At 41.2% G+C, this 20,288-nt stretch overlaps 1 protein-coding gene across 2 annotated transcripts in view; it reads right to left on the bottom strand.

Annotated features, from left to right (window-relative positions):
* Positions 1–5,325: 5,325 nt before the first annotated feature.
* LOC147115222 (desmoplakin-like) overlaps positions 5,326–20,288 on the bottom strand; it is a 91,079-nt gene continuing 76,116 nt past the window's right edge. The window contains exons 22-24 of one of the 2 annotated variants that reach the window (XM_085993593.1): positions 18,335–18,433; positions 16,205–18,022; positions 5,326–9,160 (exon numbers count right to left, since the gene is read on the bottom strand). In XM_085993593.1, the coding sequence (XP_085849719.1) occupies positions 5,993–9,160; positions 16,205–18,022; positions 18,335–18,433 (5,085 nt within the window). In that variant the 3' untranslated portion in view covers positions 5,326–5,992. The remainder of the gene's footprint in view (positions 9,161–16,204; positions 18,023–18,334; positions 18,434–20,288) is intronic. The other variant, XM_085993594.1, reaches the window with a different exon arrangement.

Raw genomic sequence — 20,288 nt, 5'->3', positions numbered from 1 at the left:
ATAATCGAGCAAACCATCGGTTTGCTGAAGATGCGCTTCAGATGCCTGGATAGATCCGGTGGAGCCCTGCAGTACTCAGCAGCCAGGGTCTCCAGAATCGTCGTGGTTGCTGTGCACTTCACAACATGGCACAGTGTCATGGCTTGCAGATTCCCGAGGACCAAGTGGCTCCTCACATACCCTCCGCAGATGATGGAGATGGAGGAGGAGTGCGAAAACACATATCCTGCAGAGGCCCATCAACCAGCGGCAGCATTACGCGAGAACATTGCTGCCCGGGATGCAAGGAACGCACTCATCTTGGCCAGATTTGCCTAGCCTAGCCGATCAAGCACTTTTGCCTCGCAGCTTCTTGGTGAGCATCAACAATGGCCAACGACTTGCTGATTCCTAGCTATTTGACCAGCATACTGACAGTTGCAAGTAATCCTAAGCCCTCAGTGTGAAAGTCCCATTCGCAAAATGACACACGCCACAACTGCAACAGTTGCCATCAGAATTTTTATGTACAAGAACCAACTGATGGCATTTTTACAATAAACACATTTCATCCAAGTGGCTACCCTTGTGACTATTTGTGCAGAATTTTTCTCTTACGCGTGCTCCTACGTGGTGCCTCCCCTGTGGCTTCAGCAGATGTGGAGGCCCCTTGCTCACTTTGCTGCTGCTCCTATCTCGACACCTTTGGCGGGCGTCCTCTGGGGTTGAGAGTCTGTGAGGGCTCGTCAACAGTCTGCTGCTCCTGCGGCTGTGCAGGGGTTGAGACGCCTATCTCACTTGGATGTGGACGCCGGTGGGGCTCTGCAGTAGTATGGAAGTGTGAGCGCTTGAAGAGGAGCCCCCACTTCCTTGATGTCTGCCACCAACTTCCCTCTCATGGGTCAGGTCCCCCTCAGCGCCTGCAAGTGGCTGGAGAGCACCTTGCTGCACATCAGGGGGGCCATGGGGACCCGTATCTGCAATGGCAGTCCTATTCAGAAGGACTTCCATGAAGGTCTGGTTTCTCAGTTTAATAGATGACCATCGCTCCTCCAGAGATGTCATTCTATTATGAACACTCACCATATTTTCAGCACTCTGGCGACTTATCTCCTCCATGGCCAAAGCCATCCTCTCGTCTACTGTTGCCATCCTTTCTGTTGTGATGCGTTCATGCACCAATGACTCCACAAAGGCTCTGCTCATGGTCGCTATGGACTCCTCCATTCGCTCCACACTCGCAGCGACCCTGGAGACAAAACCTGCCAGAGACTCCTGCATCTGTTCCTGGAGTTCCAGCACCGCTGATCTTAAGGATGGACCCAGAGGCAGAGGGTCGACATGCAGCTGAGCCGAGCTGGCGGAGTCCTGTGCCCTCCGACTGACTCTCCACTGCTGTCCCTGTCTCCACAATCTGCTGATGCTCACTTGTGAGCTGTGATACACCAGGTGACAACACTACTCTATGCCTCGCAGGTCCCACTGAGGTGCGACTGTCTGTGCTGGTGCTGGGTGCGCTGAATTCTGGTGACGCTGCACCCTCAGAGGTTGCAGCTTCCTCTGAGGAGTCTGGCTGCTCAGCCTGTTCTTCCTGGCTAGTGGGGACAGATGCTTGTGATGGTCCTATGGGGGAGTAAAGGAGTCAGAGATGTGATGCCAAGGTTACATGCACATTGCATATGCTCATAAGTCCATCTGTTAGAGCTTCAAAATCATTATCAGCGATTCATGCAATGTCAATGAGAGATGGGAAACTTTTCTGTCACCAGCTTGCTGTGTTTCACCCGTCTGTCCATCCCCCACTTGCGCATCGTCCTCTACTCCCACAATTTCCAGGACCGCCTCCTCCCAGGGGGTAAGGTGGGCTAATGAGGTTGTCCCTCCTCCTGTCCTTGCACGCTCTCTTTTATTACGAGCTCTCTTTTCCTGCAATGAGGGAGATAAGTAGAGGTTGAGTGAGAATGAAGGAGTGAGTGTAGAGATTCCATAGCATCGATACTTAGGAGACAAAGATGGAGTGAGATGGCAAGACCAAGGGCCCACCCTGTGGGTTGTCAGTTGTTTGCATAGCATCACCGTGATAGGGAGTGTGAGGGCTGCATAATTGAATAGTTATGTGAATTTGACCATAGAGGGGGAATGGGTAAGGGTGCATGGATGTCAGTGTCAAGTGGGATGTGGAGGAAGAGATTGCTGAAGCGGAGTGCTGGTGAGGAAAGGCAATGGGGATCAGATTGAGGGTGATGGGAAAAATCATACTCACTTTTCCAGTGCGGAGAAGGTCATGAAATCTCTTGCGGCCCTGTATCCAGGTTCTGCGGGTGACTCCCAAGGAGTTGACCTCCTCAGCCACCTGCATCCACACTGCCTTGGTTTGCTTGGGAGGCCTCTTCCTCCCTGAGGAAGGGAAGAGCACCTCCCTGTTGGCTGTAGCCCCATCTACTAATGCCTGCAGGGCCACCTCGTCAAAACGAGGAGCTGATCTGGGTCTCCCGCTAGTCATCTTTCCTGCAGGTCTCTCACACACCACAGGCAAAAAGCTTGGCAGTCTGCAGAAGAAGCAAGGTTTGCTGTAGACCTTAAATGCAGCAGCAATGATGACATCATCGGAGGCGACTTTCAGTCAAGAGATACCCATTTGCCAAGGGTTCCCACACGTTGGAAATCAATTGGACAAATAAGTTAAAATTGCATCAATCTCCCACATCTATTTAGATTCGGGTGGATAACACGAAATGCGTATAACACGACACCATCCTGCACCCGAGTTAAAATCCAGCCCCAAGTGTACGTCATCTTATTAAACCCATTACAGGTGAGCGAGTCACTGAGTTTTACCTGCAACAGGCAAGTAAGAAGGTAGTTTGTTGCTGTCAGATGGCAGTGACACGTTTTAGGAGAGGAAATAGTTGTGCGAATTTTGAGTTGTACATGAATGTTATTAAAATAAAGTTATCCTACTGCAGATGGGTTTGTAAGATCAGGCTTTCAATCATTAGGAGAGGCAAGGAAGCATTTTAGCAGAGGGAAGAAGAGTGATTGACACAAGTTTAACTTACGTTTATTAGCTACTTTTTACTAAGTCCAATATTGCACCGGGGTGAATTTATGGTTTTAGTCTTGTTGCTGATGAAAGTTAATAAAAACCTTAACATAAAAAGTAGGTAAAATTGGAGCTTACTTTTGAAAATCAGAATTCTGGTGGCAGGTTTACATTTTTAGAAATGTTGAGGCACCTCAGTTTCTACAGGCCAACCCAATTAGCACATGTCTGAAACATTCAAACCGCCTGGGGACAACAAAGGTTACCTCTTGTATTGGATGGTGGAGTGAATGTGGCCAGCTGAAGGCACGGCCGTCAATGGTGGAGCGATTAAAGAAAAAGACTTGCATTTATATAGCACCTTTCACGATCACCAGACATCCCAAAGTGCGTTACAGTCAATGAAGTAATTTCTGAAGTATAGTCACTGTTGTCATGAAACTCCAGTACGATTTGGACAAGTTGGGTGATTGGGCAGAAACATGGCAAATGCACTATAATGTGGATAAATGTGAGGTTATCCACTTTGGTGGCAAAAACAGGAAGGCAGATTATTTGAATGGCAATAGATTGGGAGAAGGGGAAGTGCAAAGAGACCTGGGTGTTCTTGTGCACCAGTCGCTGAAGGTAAGCATGCAGGTGCAGCAGGCGGTTAAGAAGGCAAATGGTATGTTGGCCTTCGTAGCAAGAGGGTTTGAGTACAAGAACAAGGATGTCTTGCTGCAGTTGTACAGGGCCTTGGTGAGACCGCACCTTGAGTATTGTGTGCAGTTTTGGTCACCTTACCGGAGGAAGGACGTTCTTGCCCTGGAGGGAGTGCAGCGAAGATTCACCAGGCTGATTGGCAGGAATGACGTATGAGAGATTGTGTCAATTGGGCTTATACTCACTGGAGTTTAGAAGATTGAGAGGGGATCTCACCGAAACCTATAAAATTCTGGCAGGTCTGGACAGACTAGATGCAGGAAGAATGTTTCTGATGGCCGGGGAGTCCAGAACCAGGGGTCATAGTCTAAGGATAAGGGGTAAGCCATTTAGGACTGAAATGAGGAGGAATTTCTTCACCCAGAGAGTGGTGAACCTGTGGAATTCTCTGCCACAGAGGGCGGTGGAGGCCAGTTCATTAAATATATTCAAGAAAGAGTTGGATATATTTCTTGAGGCTAAAGGGATCAAGGGATATGGGGAGAAGGCAGGGACAGGGTACTGAATTTGGATGATCAGCCATGATCTCATTGAATGGCGGAGCAGGCTCGAAGGGCCGAATGGCCTACTCCTGCTCCCATCTTCTATGTTTCTATGTAATGATTAAATTGGGAATGCGCAAGAGGTCTGAATTGCAGGAGCGCAGAGACCTTGGAAAATTGTAGGGCTGGAGGAGGTTCTGTTCCGGAAAGAGTAACTGTCAAAAGCGAGCGAGGCCGACCTTCGAGTGACATGCCAGCGGGCCAACGATCCACCTACTCCTGCTCCTATTTCTTAGGTCAGTAATTGGTTAGTGACGGCCGAATGAGTTTCCTGTCTGGGAGCAAAGGTCAATGAGGGGTCAGGTCAGGGGACAAAAAGCAACTCATGATTTATGAGACAGTGGGGTTGATATTACTGGGAGAATATTCCATCACACACCCGACCAGTGCCCTGTACATGGTGGAGGCACTTTGGGGAGTCAGGAGGTGAGCCCCTTAACATAGAATACCCAGTCAATTCAGCATGTAAACAATCAGCAGGTGAAACTCCAGTTGCAGTGGAGTAAACCCAGAAAACTTATGATATGGAATTTCAAGGCTAGTATCTTTTTCAGTTCTGCTGTTCTATTCAGAACATTATGTAATTCTATTGCTCGAGACTGTAGCATAAGAGTTTTAAAGAGGTGTACTGTATGGGCAGAAATTGTGGCCCTGAATTTCCACAAGAATTTCTCCTGCTAGAACCTTGATGAGAGATTGGTAGAACCCTTGAGAACAGCTATGAATGTTCCTTTATGCCATTGCTCCAGGGGTTCTGTTGATAGCCGCCTGGAGAGCTGTGGAAATTCAAGGTGCGCAAGTTTTCCATTTCTTTAATTGACCATTATGGCATCTCCGAGCTGAATTGCCAAATCGGTGCCAACTCTGACAAATGTGAAGGCAATGGTGTTGTACATGCTGGTGGTCTACTAAGAACAAAGTTCAGGTTGCCTATTTACTTAGACCGTTAGCAACCAGAGACAATAAAAGACTTGCATTTATACAGCGCCTTTTACAACCATCGGACGTCCCAAAGGGCTTTACAGCCAATGAAGTACTTTTTGAATCAAATGCAAAGCCATTTCAAATAATGAAACTTTATTAATAAAGAAAACCAAGAATACACAATCTTAAAATTCAACATGCTTACAACTGGATAGAAGATTAACCCTTTTCATTAGTAAAGAGATATTTTCTGGCCATGTACTGAATATTCATCATCCATCAAAAAAAAATTAAAATTTTAAGCACAATTTCCTCTCCACCCACTAAAAACATCCCATTACAAGCCAGTATGAAACTACATTTAATACAGTGGAGCCCACTTAAGATCAATTTATTTTTCTATGTACAGAAACGTTTCACTGCAGTGTAAAATACCAATGCTGTACAATAAAATCCTACTGAAGATTTGACATTTTTAAACGGTTTCCTTTCATTGGCACCAATCAATGGCACTTTGAAACTGCTATACAGTATAGTATTAACTATGTAAAATAGCAATCTCGTGGTAAAAAAGGTTTTATACTGAATTGTTTATATTTGAAACCTGGGGATATTTATTATTAATCTTGTCAAATTAACTCCCTCTGCAACAAATAGATACTGATCTTAACAGGGCACCAGTGTATAATACAAACACATTTCGAAGAGTTTGAAAAGAAAAATGAATAAAAATTTGGATCTTCCAATACATTTTGAAAATCCACTGTAATTAGCTATTTGTTTAGGTATTTGTAGTAAATTAATAGCGTATAGAAGAACTGCTAAGATAAGTTGTTTGAGTACTGATAGACATGTTGCATGAGGTGGCATCAAAACTCCCTCGCCTTGACCCACTTCGTGAACCTGAACGGGAACCCGAGCGTGAACCTGAACGAGAATTTGGTCCAGAGAAGCCGCCTGCGTTGTAAGGACTATTAATTCCTTTAGTGGAAAACGATGCTGCTTCTAACATCCGCATGCCAGTTTTATCTTCAACCATAGAACGATCTACTGCCTCTTTATACGAAATCTTCAATTTTGTTTTGGGACAGGTTAGGCTTTTTGCATGGCTACTGGTGTCCTGCAGTTTCTGAGCTGTTTTGGCATTAACCAAGCCTCCTCTTACTGCTTCGTCAATGGTGATTCGTCCTGAAGCATTTGGCACAACCAGTCCGCCTGTAGCAATCTGGTACTCAAGGAAGCGTTGTCCAGCTTCATATGGCAGCCAATTCTCTTGCATTGCTTCTGCTGCAGAGAGCCTTTTTTTTCTCTTCACATCATCAAAACCAACATATGCTTTTTGTGCTGGCTTTAATCTCTTTCCCATGTCTTCCTCAATAATACCTTGAAATACAGCCTCTTGAATGGATAGTTTTTGACCAGTTCCAGGATTTATTATACCTCCTGTACAAGCCTGGGCTTCCAACAACCTCTGCCCTGTAATAGCATCAACAATATTGCGACGTATGGCTTCAGAAATTGTCACTTTTTCCAATGTTTCAATATCAAATATGGCTGCAATGGGAGTGGAATCATCAGAAGAATCAAAAGTGGTTTTTTTTAAATTTGCCGATGGACTTGGACTACTGTTCGTTAAACTATTCTGTTTACTCCCATTACATGTACCGGTATTAATCTTATCAGTGAACAAATCCGCAAACTGCGTAAGTGTCATATTTCCAGAGCGGTAGTCATCAAAACTCTTTTTATCAATTAAACCTTTCTGTAATGACTCTTCAATGTCATACTGATTACCAGTCTTTCTGTCAACAACCACGGTTTTTGTGGTCCCATCTGATGCTGTAATCGTTATTTCTTCCCACTCTGCCTCCTGTTCAGAAAGTTCTAGAAAAGTCTCGTAATCTATCAAGTCTTTGTGGTATGCTTCACGCACCGTCATTTCTCGGTTTGTATCAGGATCTACGATAACAACTCTACGCTTTCTCACTGCGGATGACCTGGAGGTTGTGGGTTCCTTTTTCTTTTCTTTCAGCGGCAACAAACAAAGGCCTGTGACTTTATCAATAATACACCGTTCCATTAACTGAAGATAGGTCAGATTTTCTTCTGTGTTGGGATCAAAGAAGCCTTTGGTGTCGTCATCGGGATCCAACAGAATTTCATTCAGTTCTTCATCAAAGTAATTACGCTTGTAAGCAATGTCAACTGGCAAACGGTGACTCTTGTTTGGATCAATAATTCCACCAGTTGCAATCTGGGCTTCCAGCAAGCGAATGCCATGAGTGTGTTCAATCAGGCCTTTTCTCATTGCCTGAAACAATGAGATGATTTTCCCAGTTGCAGGATCTCTGTAACCAGTAACAGCCTTTTCTGCTGAAAGAAGTTTGCTTGTGTATTCTCGACCTATAACTCTTTTTGCAGTAGCAGCCTCAACTGTCAGCTTTTGGTTATTGACGGGATCAATTATATAACCTGTGGCTGCCTGAGCTTCTAGAAGCTCAAGAGCTGTGCCCTGTCTAAGCAAGCCCCTCTTCATGGCATGATAGATTGGAAGCGTCTCCTTTGTGGCTTCGACATACACTCCCGAAATGCTACTGTTGCCTTGCAGGTAGCCCTTATACTGGTCACTGACTTCCTCTACTGTTATGCTTCCATGTTCAAGATCATCAGCTGTTTTTTGATCTATAACCCCATCTTCCACAAGACTCTTGATTGGCACTAGTGCTCTAATCCCTGGTAGTGTTATTTCTGTTTTCTGCACTGGCAAAAGTAGTAAGTCTGTTCCAGGATCTGTTCTACAGGCTAACTTTAGCTGTTGATAGGAAACTTTTGTATTTGTATTTGGATCAACAAAGATTTTTGAGTCATCAAAAGAAGAGGCAAGTGTTTGATACATTTCTGCATCAATCAGCCCACGTTTATATGCAAGCTCTTTTGGTAGATATACACTGTTGATTGAATCAATTATTCCACCTGCCGCAATCTGCGCCCCAAACAAGCGAAGACCTGTCTCTCGGTCAACAATATCTTTTTTCATTGCTTCATACAACGAGATAACTTTTCCTGTAAACGGGTCTTTAAACCCGGTTGCAGCCTTCTCTGCTACCAGAAGTTTGTCTCGGTCTTTATAGTCGACAAGGCCCACTGCAACAGCTTCATCCACACTCATCTTTTTGTTTTTGATTGGATCAGTGATGAACCCAGTAGCTGCCTGTGCTTCTAAAAGTGACAAGGCTACATCGGGAGTAAGAATATTCTTTTTTGTTGCTTCTGACATTGAGAGTTTTTCTCCATTTTTCTGTGAGTAGACGCCAGCTATATTCTCCAACCCATGAAGACTCAATTTAATGTCATCAGAAATATCCATCACTGTTTTTTGTCCTCTTAGTAGCTGTTCTAAAGTTGATTTATCAATAAGGTGACAATCATACAACTGGTTTGCTGTAACCTTTTTACAGACTCCATCAAACAAAAGTTTTGCAGAATCAACCGTAACTATATCAGCTGTCTGAGTCTGTTTGTTGAGTGTTAGTGGTTCCTGACTAAGTTTATCAATTTCTAATTGTGTTTTAATACGCAGCGCTTCCAGCTCAGATCTCTTTGCTCTTTCACTTTCAAGTTTCTGTCTGTACCGTTCTTCAGTCACTCTCAGTTCTGTTTGCAGTCTGTCAATTTCAGCTTTCAAACGCTCAAACTCACTACTTGACTTTCCTTTTTCTAGCTGTCGCATTTCTGCTTGACTCTTCCAGTAACTTAGATCAGTTCTGACAGTATCATTTTCATCCTGAAGTCGTTGCTTCAAGCGGGATTCAGCTTCTAGCAGTGCCTTTATTCGACTTAGTTCATCTTCATAACGTTGAAGCCTTGATTTATCCTGCTCCAAGAGTCTGATCTTCAGTAGGAGAGATTCCTTTTCTTGCAGAATGTCTTTATGAGTAGAATGTGTCTGCTGAATCATGTTAGTTGCCTAAATGTCAAGGTAGAAAATAAATATTTTTCCACATTTCACAATTTTAATTCAGTCAACAAAATGAAGCTTTTAAAAGTTATTTTAAACCAGATTAAAAAAGTGCTTAATATAGCCTAATATCAAAATTATTCTTCCAACAGATTCATTAATTTCAAGTTGCTATTAGCTTACTTTACTTTGACTATTCACTATCTGACACACTTCCTTAATTTCAAGTTTGTTCTAAAGAGATTAATCTTTCAAATGAGGAACCAAGTTGTTGCATGTTTTGAATCTCAAAACTATTTCTGTTGATTAGTTATCTGTTTATATCACATCACAATATGAAAAACAGGCAATTATGAAGTAGATTTATGGAAAGATTTTAATATATAGTAATATTATGACATCTTCATTAAAAGGATTGCTAGGCAAAGTCAAAGACTAGAAAGACTGGAGCCTGTATTAAATGGGGCAGAAGTGCCTGAGATTTTTTCAAAAATGTAAGAGAAAGGCTCTAAGTCGTGGCTTCCTTGGTAACAAGTACTGTATAGGCAGAAGAGAGGGATGGGCTCATTTTAGGCAATCTCCCTCAAACAGGGCCATTAGCAGGCTTACTGCCACTGCCCCATCATATATGACCACCCCTCTTCTGGGTTTGTTGCAACTTAATCTGGAAGGCAGTGAAATTGTCCCCTCCCCCTAAAAAGTCATTTAAATGCAGCTGGGCAGTCAAGTGTTAGGCAGCAGAGATCCCAGCAATCAAATTATTCTTCCTTCCAAGATAAGACAATCAAGTTGGGGGTAATTCTCCAAGTTTGTGCTGTTGCCACGAAAACTTGCCCACTACAGGCAGATATTGGAAAATTGTGAGCGACACACCAGTAATTTCCTGGTGTATGCTGGCAGTGGGTGAGGTTCCTCAGCATCAGCATGCATTTGGAAAACTGTGTGTGTGTGCACCTAACTAAAAATTGACAATACTCAACTAAAGCAACATAGGCCTTTTTGAAAACATATAACTAGATACTTTTCAAACGGAGATTAAGATGACAAGAGTACATTTATGGAAAACCACAAAGAGATATGATTATCTACCTGGTCGATATCTGGATAGAAAAGCAACGTATACATACCACTAGACTGAGCCCAGGTTACTGATGAGAAGAACAAGGGATATCCCTTTAAACTGTTTTAAGCATCTGTGACATTGGTTCTGTAACCCTACCTCCTCCACCTCAAAAGTATACTCGACATTTATTTGTTTTTTTCCTCCTACAATAAGAGAAACATATACCACCATACAATACTAGGATAAGCATAAATGACGTTAACTATGTAGTATATGTGTACCCTTTCATCATTAAAAATAGCAAGGGCTAGCTGGATGACACAAGGTGTAATTTTAATTAAATAATTAAGAAAACTCTTGCATCCTCTGTACCACTGATATTTCCACCATGTGTTCATAAATACAGCTTAATTGAAGCCCTAAAATCAGTTTCATAATGAGCCATCATGTTACTAAGATAAGAGACAGAGAAAGGATTTCAGTTTGCATCCCTGCAGAATGTTGGACTGCAGAGATCACCAAGCAGCCAGGAAAGAACTTTGTTCTCCCAGCAGCAGATGTGGCAATAGATGCTAGGGTTGAGTGAGGGAAAGAACCAACTCCCCAAATGAGTTTCAGTTGAAGCAGTCTCATGAAAAGTCTCAGGTCATGAGCTACCATGATGCCACTTAGGTCAGATAGAATCCTTACACTCTGATTCTCAGTAAAAAGAATTGTTACGTCTCCTTTTGGAGGGCCAGAAAGTAATGTTGGGACCAAAGTATTCCCAGCGCATTGAGCAATCATCCAGTTAAGTATTTCAAAAGTTGACACTTGAGGGAATCCTGAAGAGCCAGTCAACTAAATGTGGTCAGATGTCCAGGTGATGTAGCCTTAGTGATGTTATGTAGAAGATGTATGATGAATTAAATTGCTGAGGGTCAAGGTTGAAACTATGCTATAGTGTGCAGACAGTTTCTGGTTGTGGAAGTATGCTCAAGTAAACCCAAGGGTTAACTTTATTTGTCAGCCAATTCTCAAACTCTACAGCTAGGCAGAATTGAAAAAGTTTAGATAAATTAACCAGAGAACAAAGAAGTTGTCCATTGCATCATGTCTAGATAATACATACAAAAGGACAAAGATGATGTCATTGGCCTTTGCTAATCATTGTGAGCTTCTGTTATTGTTCTATAGGTAGTCTTGTATGGAAAATGTTTTTCCTACATTACAATAGTGACTACACTTCAAAAGTACTTAATTGATTGTGAAGTGCTTTGGGATGTCCGGAGGTCATGGACGGCGCTACATAAATGCAAGTTCTTTCTTTTTTGACATGATCATGCGATGGGTAGATGTACTGAGCGAATGGTCAACAGGAAACCAATAATCATGTACCCACTTAACTGGTTGATAAAAAGATTGTAAATGTAACCTTTTTCTGAAAGTGCTAAGCTGACATAATTTGACGTTAAAGGTTGTAGAAAAGGATGTCAAAAAACAATATAAAAGGAAGCATATAGTTATAGGATTTTGGATTTTGACCTGGGAAGAGAGCGCTCAGGACTGTAACTCAAAAATCATCGTATCCTTGAGGTTAGTTTTGTTATAAGTATTATATTTAATAAATTTTGAACTTATGAACATGTAATCTTTGGTTTCCTCATTCGAACTCAATAGTTAGAGACTTGCTAGTTAACAGCGGCACCTCAGTTGGGACATAAGACTTGAGTCATTAAGGGTGGACTGCAAGGGTAGCAACCTGACAATAGTACTTAGAGACTTCTGACTACAATATTACTTACAGATTACAGGAATTACCATAGCAGACAAATCTAACTTCGATGAATGTATTGAACAATTTGTCCTTGAGCATCAATGAATGGACTTTTGTGCTGGACGCTGACTGACACAAGGACACCTTTGAATGGGTCATGTCTTTTGTTGAGGAATTTAAAAAGATGTCAAGTCACAAGGTGGGGGGGGGGGGGGGGGGGAGGGTCACTGCATGACCTGTAAGGCCCTTATGAAACAATTAGAATAATGTAATAATTTAAAAAAGAAACAATAGTCCTTAGGAGGAAGATAAGAGAAAGGTTCAGGATGAGAAGAAAACAGTAGAAATTCTTAAATGTTTCTCTCTCTCATCAATTACAGGGGAACGAAACAGAAGAGAAAGGTTTTAGTAGCAGAAAATGAGCAATTTAAAGAATGTGAGCACCAACCATAAGATGTAAAAAGAAAAAAGACTTGCATTTATATAGTGCCTTTCATGACATCCCAAATTGCTTTACAGCCAATGAAGTATCTTTTAAAGTGTAGTCACTGTTGTAATGTAGGAAAAGCTGCAGCCAATTTGCACACAGCAAGGTCCCACAAATAGCAACGAGATAATGATCAGATAATTTAAAAAAAAATGTCAGTTGAGGGGTAAATATTGGCCAGGACACTGAGAAACTCCCTTGCTCTTCTCTGAATAGTACCAAGGGATCTTTTACATTCACCCGAGAGAGATGGGGTCACGGTATAATTTCTCATGCAAAATACAGCACCTCTGACAGTGCAGCACTCCCTCAGTGCTGCACTGAGGTGTCGGACTAGACTCTCGAGTGGGGCTTAAACCCACAACTTTTTAAACTCAAAAGGCATGACTGCTACCACTGAGCCACAGCTGAACATGTAAGTAATGTTAACTCAACCCTAACACACAATCTGAAAGAGACAAAATTATTATTGTAAGGCTTCAAAAACAGTGCAATTGTAAAATGAAAAATTGAAGGAAAAAGTAACAAATCTAAAAGGCACTTGTAATGTTTTACAGGAGCAATAAATCAAGATGGGACAAGGGGTACCATCAGACCACTCTGAGGAGATGTAAATAATGACAGGGTCCACTTATACCGTGTATGGCATTTAACAACAAAGTTAGTCAGAGGAGAGATTACAGCTGTTTGAAAGGGGAACTGTTGGTCAATTTTGGAACTTGTTATACATTGTTATCTTAAGCAACAGCATCACGAGTACAATGTCAGCAGTAAATATAATATATTGAACATCTCTGTGAAACTAGTAATTGTGGTAACTGCAAGGAATCTTTGTGTCAACAGTGTTTAAAAATGGGCCCTGTATTCAATGTTAAAGGCAAACAGCCTAGATCCGTTTAAATTAAAATTTATTTGGCAACATTCATATGCAGCTGATTGGACAAATTATGCCTGTGACTTTAATTGCATCATGATCCTGGTGCAAGTTTATTTTACATTAAATTGATTATAGTGGTTTTGCATAAATCCACAGGATGCATTATACACATATATATATATACACAAGAAAAAAAAGTAAAAAGGAGTTTAAGGAATTATAGAATCACGTTCTATTTTACGTAATTTGTCAATTTTGTGTACTATTTCTTTAAATTTGCTCACAAATAGGATAGTGTTGTCTGAAGCTGCTTCCTTTCTAGACTACTTGTATTGTGACTAACTATTGTACTGTGGAATTTGCTACCACATGGAGTAGTTGAGACGATCAGTATAGATACATTTTAGGGGAGAAACTAGATAAGTACATGAAAAAGGAATAGAAAGATATGTTGATAGGGCGAGATGAAGTGAGGTTGGAGCAGGTTAGTGTGGATCCTCCACTCAACCCTTACGAGACCAATGTCATCAGGGAAGCAGAGGGCTATTGGGCAGAAAGGCCTGATTCTGTGCTGTACATTCGATGGAAATATGCAACATTAACCATGTATGTTATATGGAAATATGCAACCTTAATGTTTATTGTGGCCACAGTCTACTAAACATTCTGATTGGATGTTATAGTGATGAATTGGTGTCTTGCATTTCAATCATAGACTGAATATGGGCAATAACTCATAATTTGGTAAAGAAATAGCAAAAAGGAACAGAAAGTCCAGAGTTCCTTGGGTGTTCTGCCAGTCCCCCACCATAAATCTGCTGGGAGATAGACCACCAAACCTCCCCACTCGGAAAACAGTGGAGATCTACGCGTGCCAGGTGTCTGTTTCCAGGAGCTTATGACGTGCCTTTTAAGGGGTTGTTCCACCCAACCCTTACAAGACAAATGTCATCAGGGAAGCAGAGCCAGAGGCTAGGATTCCTTACACAGACTTCATGTGCCACTTGGCTCAGCTGGAACCTGGTGTATCGGTGGAGACAGATATTCCAAGAGAATTGAGGCGTACTGGTCTCCCACCCGTGCAAATGTGGGCTCCATCAGTGGAACCCAGGCCAGGGAAGCAGATGGATCCCTGAAAAGATAGACATTAAAAAAAAAAAAAAAAATATGCTTATTGTCCCCCTTACACAGGGGCCAAGGAGAGCACAGCTGAGATCTGGTGCCTAGGCAACATCCACCCCCAACCCCTCCATGACAATTAGGAACCAGAAACATGCCTGTAGTGGCACTTGAACCTGGCAGCCCCATGCTAATTAGATGCTCTCCCAATGACCCTACAAATTCCAATGGGGTTTGCGCAGTAGGGTACCAGTGAGCAACATCCTGCCATAACCACAGGATCACGGATTGAGGAATTTTGGGGATATATATATATATTTTTAAATTGCATAGGGATATAGTTGGCATAATGATGTTCAACAGCAGAATCCTTAGCCAATGATACTAGGACCTATTGAAATTGCAACCCCAGGAAAATTGGAGAACTTCAATGTCAAATGGTGTTGATTAGCTAACGGAATTATCTCTAAAAGGCAATGACTATTCCCATGCAGTTATAGACAACTCTTTCTCTTCCCCCCCACCTCTCCATCCCAGCAAGTGTGGGAAGTGATGGAATCAATGCTAAAATGACTAAGCTGAGGAACGTTTACCAGTTAAAATTTGAGCTCTCCATTTTAGCTGTTGCCTTGTTTTGGATAGGCAAGCATCGATAGACATGTTAATTTCCTCACTTCTTTGTGAAAGAAAATGGACAATGGTTTTGTGTCAGGAACTGACTGAACTCCTCATATCAAAACTACCCGTCTCCTCAGACACAGATGATGCATGATGAGAAGCAAAATCCAAGTCCAAAGACCACCTCCAAATATGTGGGAGAACATTCTGCTACTTCAAGAATAATATCGGAGATTCCTGCCATATGGTCTCAGTTGATAAAAGGTCCTTTTCTTGGATAAAGTGGGTGTTACAGTCCACTAGATCCCAAATTGTGGGGTTATCTGCCATAAATACATCTTCCATTCTTTCCACAGGAGAAATTAATATCATGTATTGAATAAACAGGATACTGGGATGATTTGCTGCAGCCCTTTGGTCTAGCATCAGAGTAATAGCAAGTTGGATAAATCCTGACTACTAAACTGAGTAGTTAGTAGCACCCTGGAAATTCTACAAAAATGAAACCTTGAGAGTTTTGTACATGTATAGGCCAAGTCTCAAGTCCAGCAGCCACAAACAAGAACAAATTCACGACAATGAACCCAACACCAAACAGCAGAAAGCTAGGTCATCAATCTCTACTCCATCTACTTCAATGCTCCTTGGGTTTTGTTGTCTTTTCTATCTCGTTAAGGATTAGACAATTGCCATGCCATATTTAACTGAAGCAGGACAGACATCTTAGGTGGTTGTTGAGGATCCAAAGGATTCATAGGCACCTAAAACGTCACTTGCCTGTTGGAGATTCCTTTCTTTTCTATAATAAATAACTGAGAAAATGATGTCAGAATCTTCAATAAAGCAAAAACGTAACTGGCACTGCAATGGGGGAAAGAAACTGTGGTAGTAATTTTCACAGGGCTTCTCTCAATCACCCGGTGCAACACTGGTGTTACGTTTAGAGATCAGGGAACTCCCGCAGAACTACCTCAAGTTATTTCCCACAGTTTCTGGAAGCTAAGGGTACTCAAAATAGTAAAACACCAAATTACATTAGCATTCACCTTAGTTTTTTTTCCCAAACAGTAAAGATTGTTAATAAAACTAATACAAAATACTTCACATGATAAAACAATAAAACTTGCATGTACCTCTAGAGCCTGCTTTTGGAATGTTTCAACTTCCAGTCTCAATTTTTCCCTCTCATTCTTTAACTCATTAATTAGCCCTTGAAGGTCAGTTGTTCTTCTGTTAGTTAGTCCAAGTTGGAGTCTCAGTTCGGAGATAGTTTTTGATTTATCACCCTCAGCTTCATTTTGGATTCTCTGAAGATCATCAAAATTAGTCTTCAAATTTCTTAATTCTTCTTCCAGCTTCAGTCGTTCTTTTGTGAGATTTTCCACAACTGAACGCAGTCTGTCTATTTCGCTTATGCTTTCATTCAAAGCCTTGCTTTTATCTTCAATAGTTTTTTGGAAGTGTTCATTTCTCTGATAAGCCTGTCTTGTATTCTCCTGTTCTTGACTCAACTGACGATGCAATGTTTCTACGTCAGCATACAATCTATTCATCTCCTCTGTGCTGATAGTCCTCTCTTTCAGTAGTTGGTCAAAAGTTGTGTGTTTTTGACAGAGATCATCTTCAACTTTTTTCTTCATGATTGAGATATCTTCAATCTGTTGTGTGAGCTTAGTAATTGAGATTGTATGTTCCCTGCAATTTTGTTCAATGCGTTCAACCTCTTCTTCAGCCCTTCTTCTCTTTGAAGATTCTTCAAGCACATTCCTCTTTAATTGCAGAAGTTCCTCATCTATCTTGTATTTCACAAGGTTTGCTTCCCTTATACTATTCTGGAGTCGTGCAATTTCTTGTTCCATCCTACCCTTTTCTCTAGATATTTTCTCATGTTCTATCTTTATTAATGTAAACTCTTGCTCCGTAGTTTTAATTTTGATAAGTTTTTCTGAGTCCTTCTTCTGAAAATCAATTTGCAGTTGTTTTAATTTATCATTTTCACTTTCCAAATGTTTCCGTTTATTGACTTCTTCCTCTAATAAAATTCTTAGCTTTTCAATCTCCCTTCCTTTGTCTTGGATTGCCTTAGCGGTATCCTGCTGAAATGATTTAAACCGCAGTGTTTCCTCTGTTTTAAATTTGGTGAGTGTTTGTATTTCTAGTTCAACTTCCTGTCTCTTTCTAGATTCCTCAACACCAACTGATTTCTGCTGCAAAGCATCCTTTTCTGCCCTTTTTCTATTGAATTCAGTTTCTCTGATAGAACTTCTTAATCGTTCTATTTCTTCCATGAGATTCTGTTTCTCTTTCAAAGCTTTCTCCAACTGAATTTTCAAAGTTGCAACATCATCTTCCTTTTTTATAGTTAGCTTTTCAACAGTGGTTTCTCTTATATGAACTTCTCTTTCTATCTGTGACTTCAACATCCTGTTTTCCTGCTCAAACTTGTCCCTAAGGCTATCTAGGTCACTTTCAAACTGTCTCCTTTTTAAAGACTCTTCCTGCAATAGACTCTTAAGCCTTTCTATCTCTTTTTCTTTGTCTTTTTTTGATTTCTCAATCTCCAATTTTAGCCACATGGCGTCATCCAGTTCCTTTTGTTTCATTCGCAAAGCACCGCCATGTTCATCCTTTTGCTGATCATACCGGTTTTCAGCTGATTGTCTCTTTCTTCTTTCCTCCTCAATTTCAAATGTCAATCTTGTAATCTTTTCATGGATTTCTTTTATTTGGATAAGGTATGCATCCAGGCTCTGCTTTGTGGCATCACGGTCCAATTCAGCATTTCTCTTCTGCTCCTCCAAGAGTATAATCCTTTTCCTGAAGTCTGTATACTCAGTTTGAACCTGGCTTAAATGTTGATCAAGAAACTTCTTCTGGTGCATACTATCAGCACTCTCATCTTGGGAATGTTTAAGTGCCTCTTCCAAAAGTTCTATTTTTGTGTTTTTTATCTGTATAATTAAAATTAGATTAAAGCAGCCTGTGATATTTTGCTTTGTATCCTACATTTTTTAATATAAACAAAATCTATAATCTAAAAAGTTGTTTTAAAAAAAAAACCATGGTTACAACTGTAAAGAGCAAATAAAGGCTGTCCAATTGGTAAATGTAGAGTTTTCAAAATACACCAGACTATATATATATTACAAGATAATATTTTTATTTCCTACTTGAAAACAGCCAGCTGCCATTGCAATATTTTCAGGAAGAGCTACAATATGAATATTAATTTTCCTGCAACAGAAAAATAAAAATAAATTCACCTTTACTTCTTCCATGTTCTTCAACATCTCACTTAGATATTTGTAATAATCACCAGATCTTGTAAGAAGTTCTGTATAACGAGATTTCAGATCTGCAGACTAAAGAAAAAAAGTAGGAATTTTTATGACAATCTGGGAGCTCTCACGATCATTATTTCTGGAACTAGCCCTCAAATTACCATGTTTATTTAATTCAGAACTTGCCAAGATGGGATCTCAACTCATAACCTCTGGATTGATAGTTTACCATCATAGCCACTATACCCAGTGACCGACAGCAACTCCTGCAAAGCTATTCAGTGTCAGAAGCTCGGAGTGTTTGATCATTACCTGCACCTGATATCACCCTCATTATGGCATGCTTTCTGACACCTGGATTCACACACTATTTTCTTCTTAAAGCAGAAAATAACCCACAACCAAAGGTAATGAAGTGACACCTCAGTCTCCCAAGGCTCCTGCTGGAAAGCATCAGAGAGCCATCTCAAAATCTCCTGTCACTGAGGATACACAAAGGAACAGGAGGAGGTGCGGACCGAAATGGAACCTTGTTAGTTGTTGACGAGGTGAAGGTGTCCCTTATAAGCTGTGTGTACATATCTAGCACCTGGCAATAATGTCCAAACAGGCAGCACAGCTACATGGGACAGGCTAGACAGTCCGTTTCGACTTTTCCTGTCTCTTATTTTCTTATGTTCGTGGAATACCCATACTGAGCAGGGTGATTAGAACAGAGGTTGCCAGCTGCTGGTATCAGCAATGCTGTAGCTAGAGGTCTGTGCAAAAGGAGTCCTGTATAGCAAAAATTAAGCCACAAACACAAAGCCAGAAACTGCACCTAAAACTAAACTTAGCAAAAAAAAATGATGCCAGTCTTACGAATTGATAGGGTAATTTTGGGTGCAGGCAGAAAACTGGGGGTTACAGATCAGCCAGACATTATACACCCTGCCTAATTTTCCTTTCCACAGTAGAACTGAAAATCAGGCGAGGTGTGTAACAGGCCACTGTTTCACAGCGCCCAAAGTGAAAATTAACCTCCAACATTTTCAGTTAAACAGAATGGAAGTCCACAACTGTCCATTTTAATTGGGCAAGCAGCACACAAAGGGTAAGCTTTTCTTCTACTTGCACTTGAGCATAAAGGATAGTCTCAGTGGAGCACACAGAGGATATTTGGGCAGGGAGGATTTTACGACTGATTTTACACCCATTTAAATTAATAGGTGGGAAATCGGTCAGGCTCCATTGTGGACAAGCGAACCCCCTCGGATTTCAACTATGAACTCTGCCCAGGCGATCCTTTACGCTCAAGCACAAGTAAAAATTCTGCATTCATAGAACATTCACATTCTTATGTCAACGACTTTAATAGAGGTGTTAACGCATTTAAAATTAACGAGTTAATGCATCATTTAAATGAGAACACAAAGGTAATTAAGCATTTGTCTGCAATTATCACCAGTAGTAATCTCTTGCTTAATGATTGTCGCAAAACTGATAGAAAATGTGATTTTCTGGTAACTTTCAGATACAGAAATACTACACACAGTATACTGGGGACACCAAAGGCAGAACTGGCAAACAAAACTGATGTAACCTGCTCGATAATAGTGGACACTTCAGTGTATATTTTAAAGGGTTAATAATACAACGGGGTAGCATTTCCATGGACGTTCCCGGATTCTTCGCTGCAACTTTGGTGGAAACCCTGGTGAACAGCATCGGCAGGTGTTTACACCATTGTTCCAGGGTTTCGGCCAATCTTCCGCTGAAGTTAAGGTGGACGATTAGGAGAACCCCCATGGAAATTCCTGGTGAATTTCTCTACTTGAAAGTCTATTTTTAATTTAGATATAATTGAATGTTGAGTGCCACCACTCTCTTTTGGAGGAGGGTGGGGGTGGAACCCAAACTTAAACCTTACGATTTGTTTACACTCAGCACTGATCTC

This window comes from Somniosus microcephalus, chromosome 7, assembly GCF_052327205.1.
Source record: "Somniosus microcephalus isolate GS21.2 chromosome 7, FLI_Smic_1.0, whole genome shotgun sequence".
In the NCBI taxonomy this organism is placed as follows: domain Eukaryota; kingdom Metazoa; phylum Chordata; class Chondrichthyes; order Squaliformes; family Somniosidae; genus Somniosus; species Somniosus microcephalus.
The sequence above is the reverse complement of the archived record's forward strand: the minus strand, read 5'-3'. Positions and strand labels throughout refer to the sequence as shown.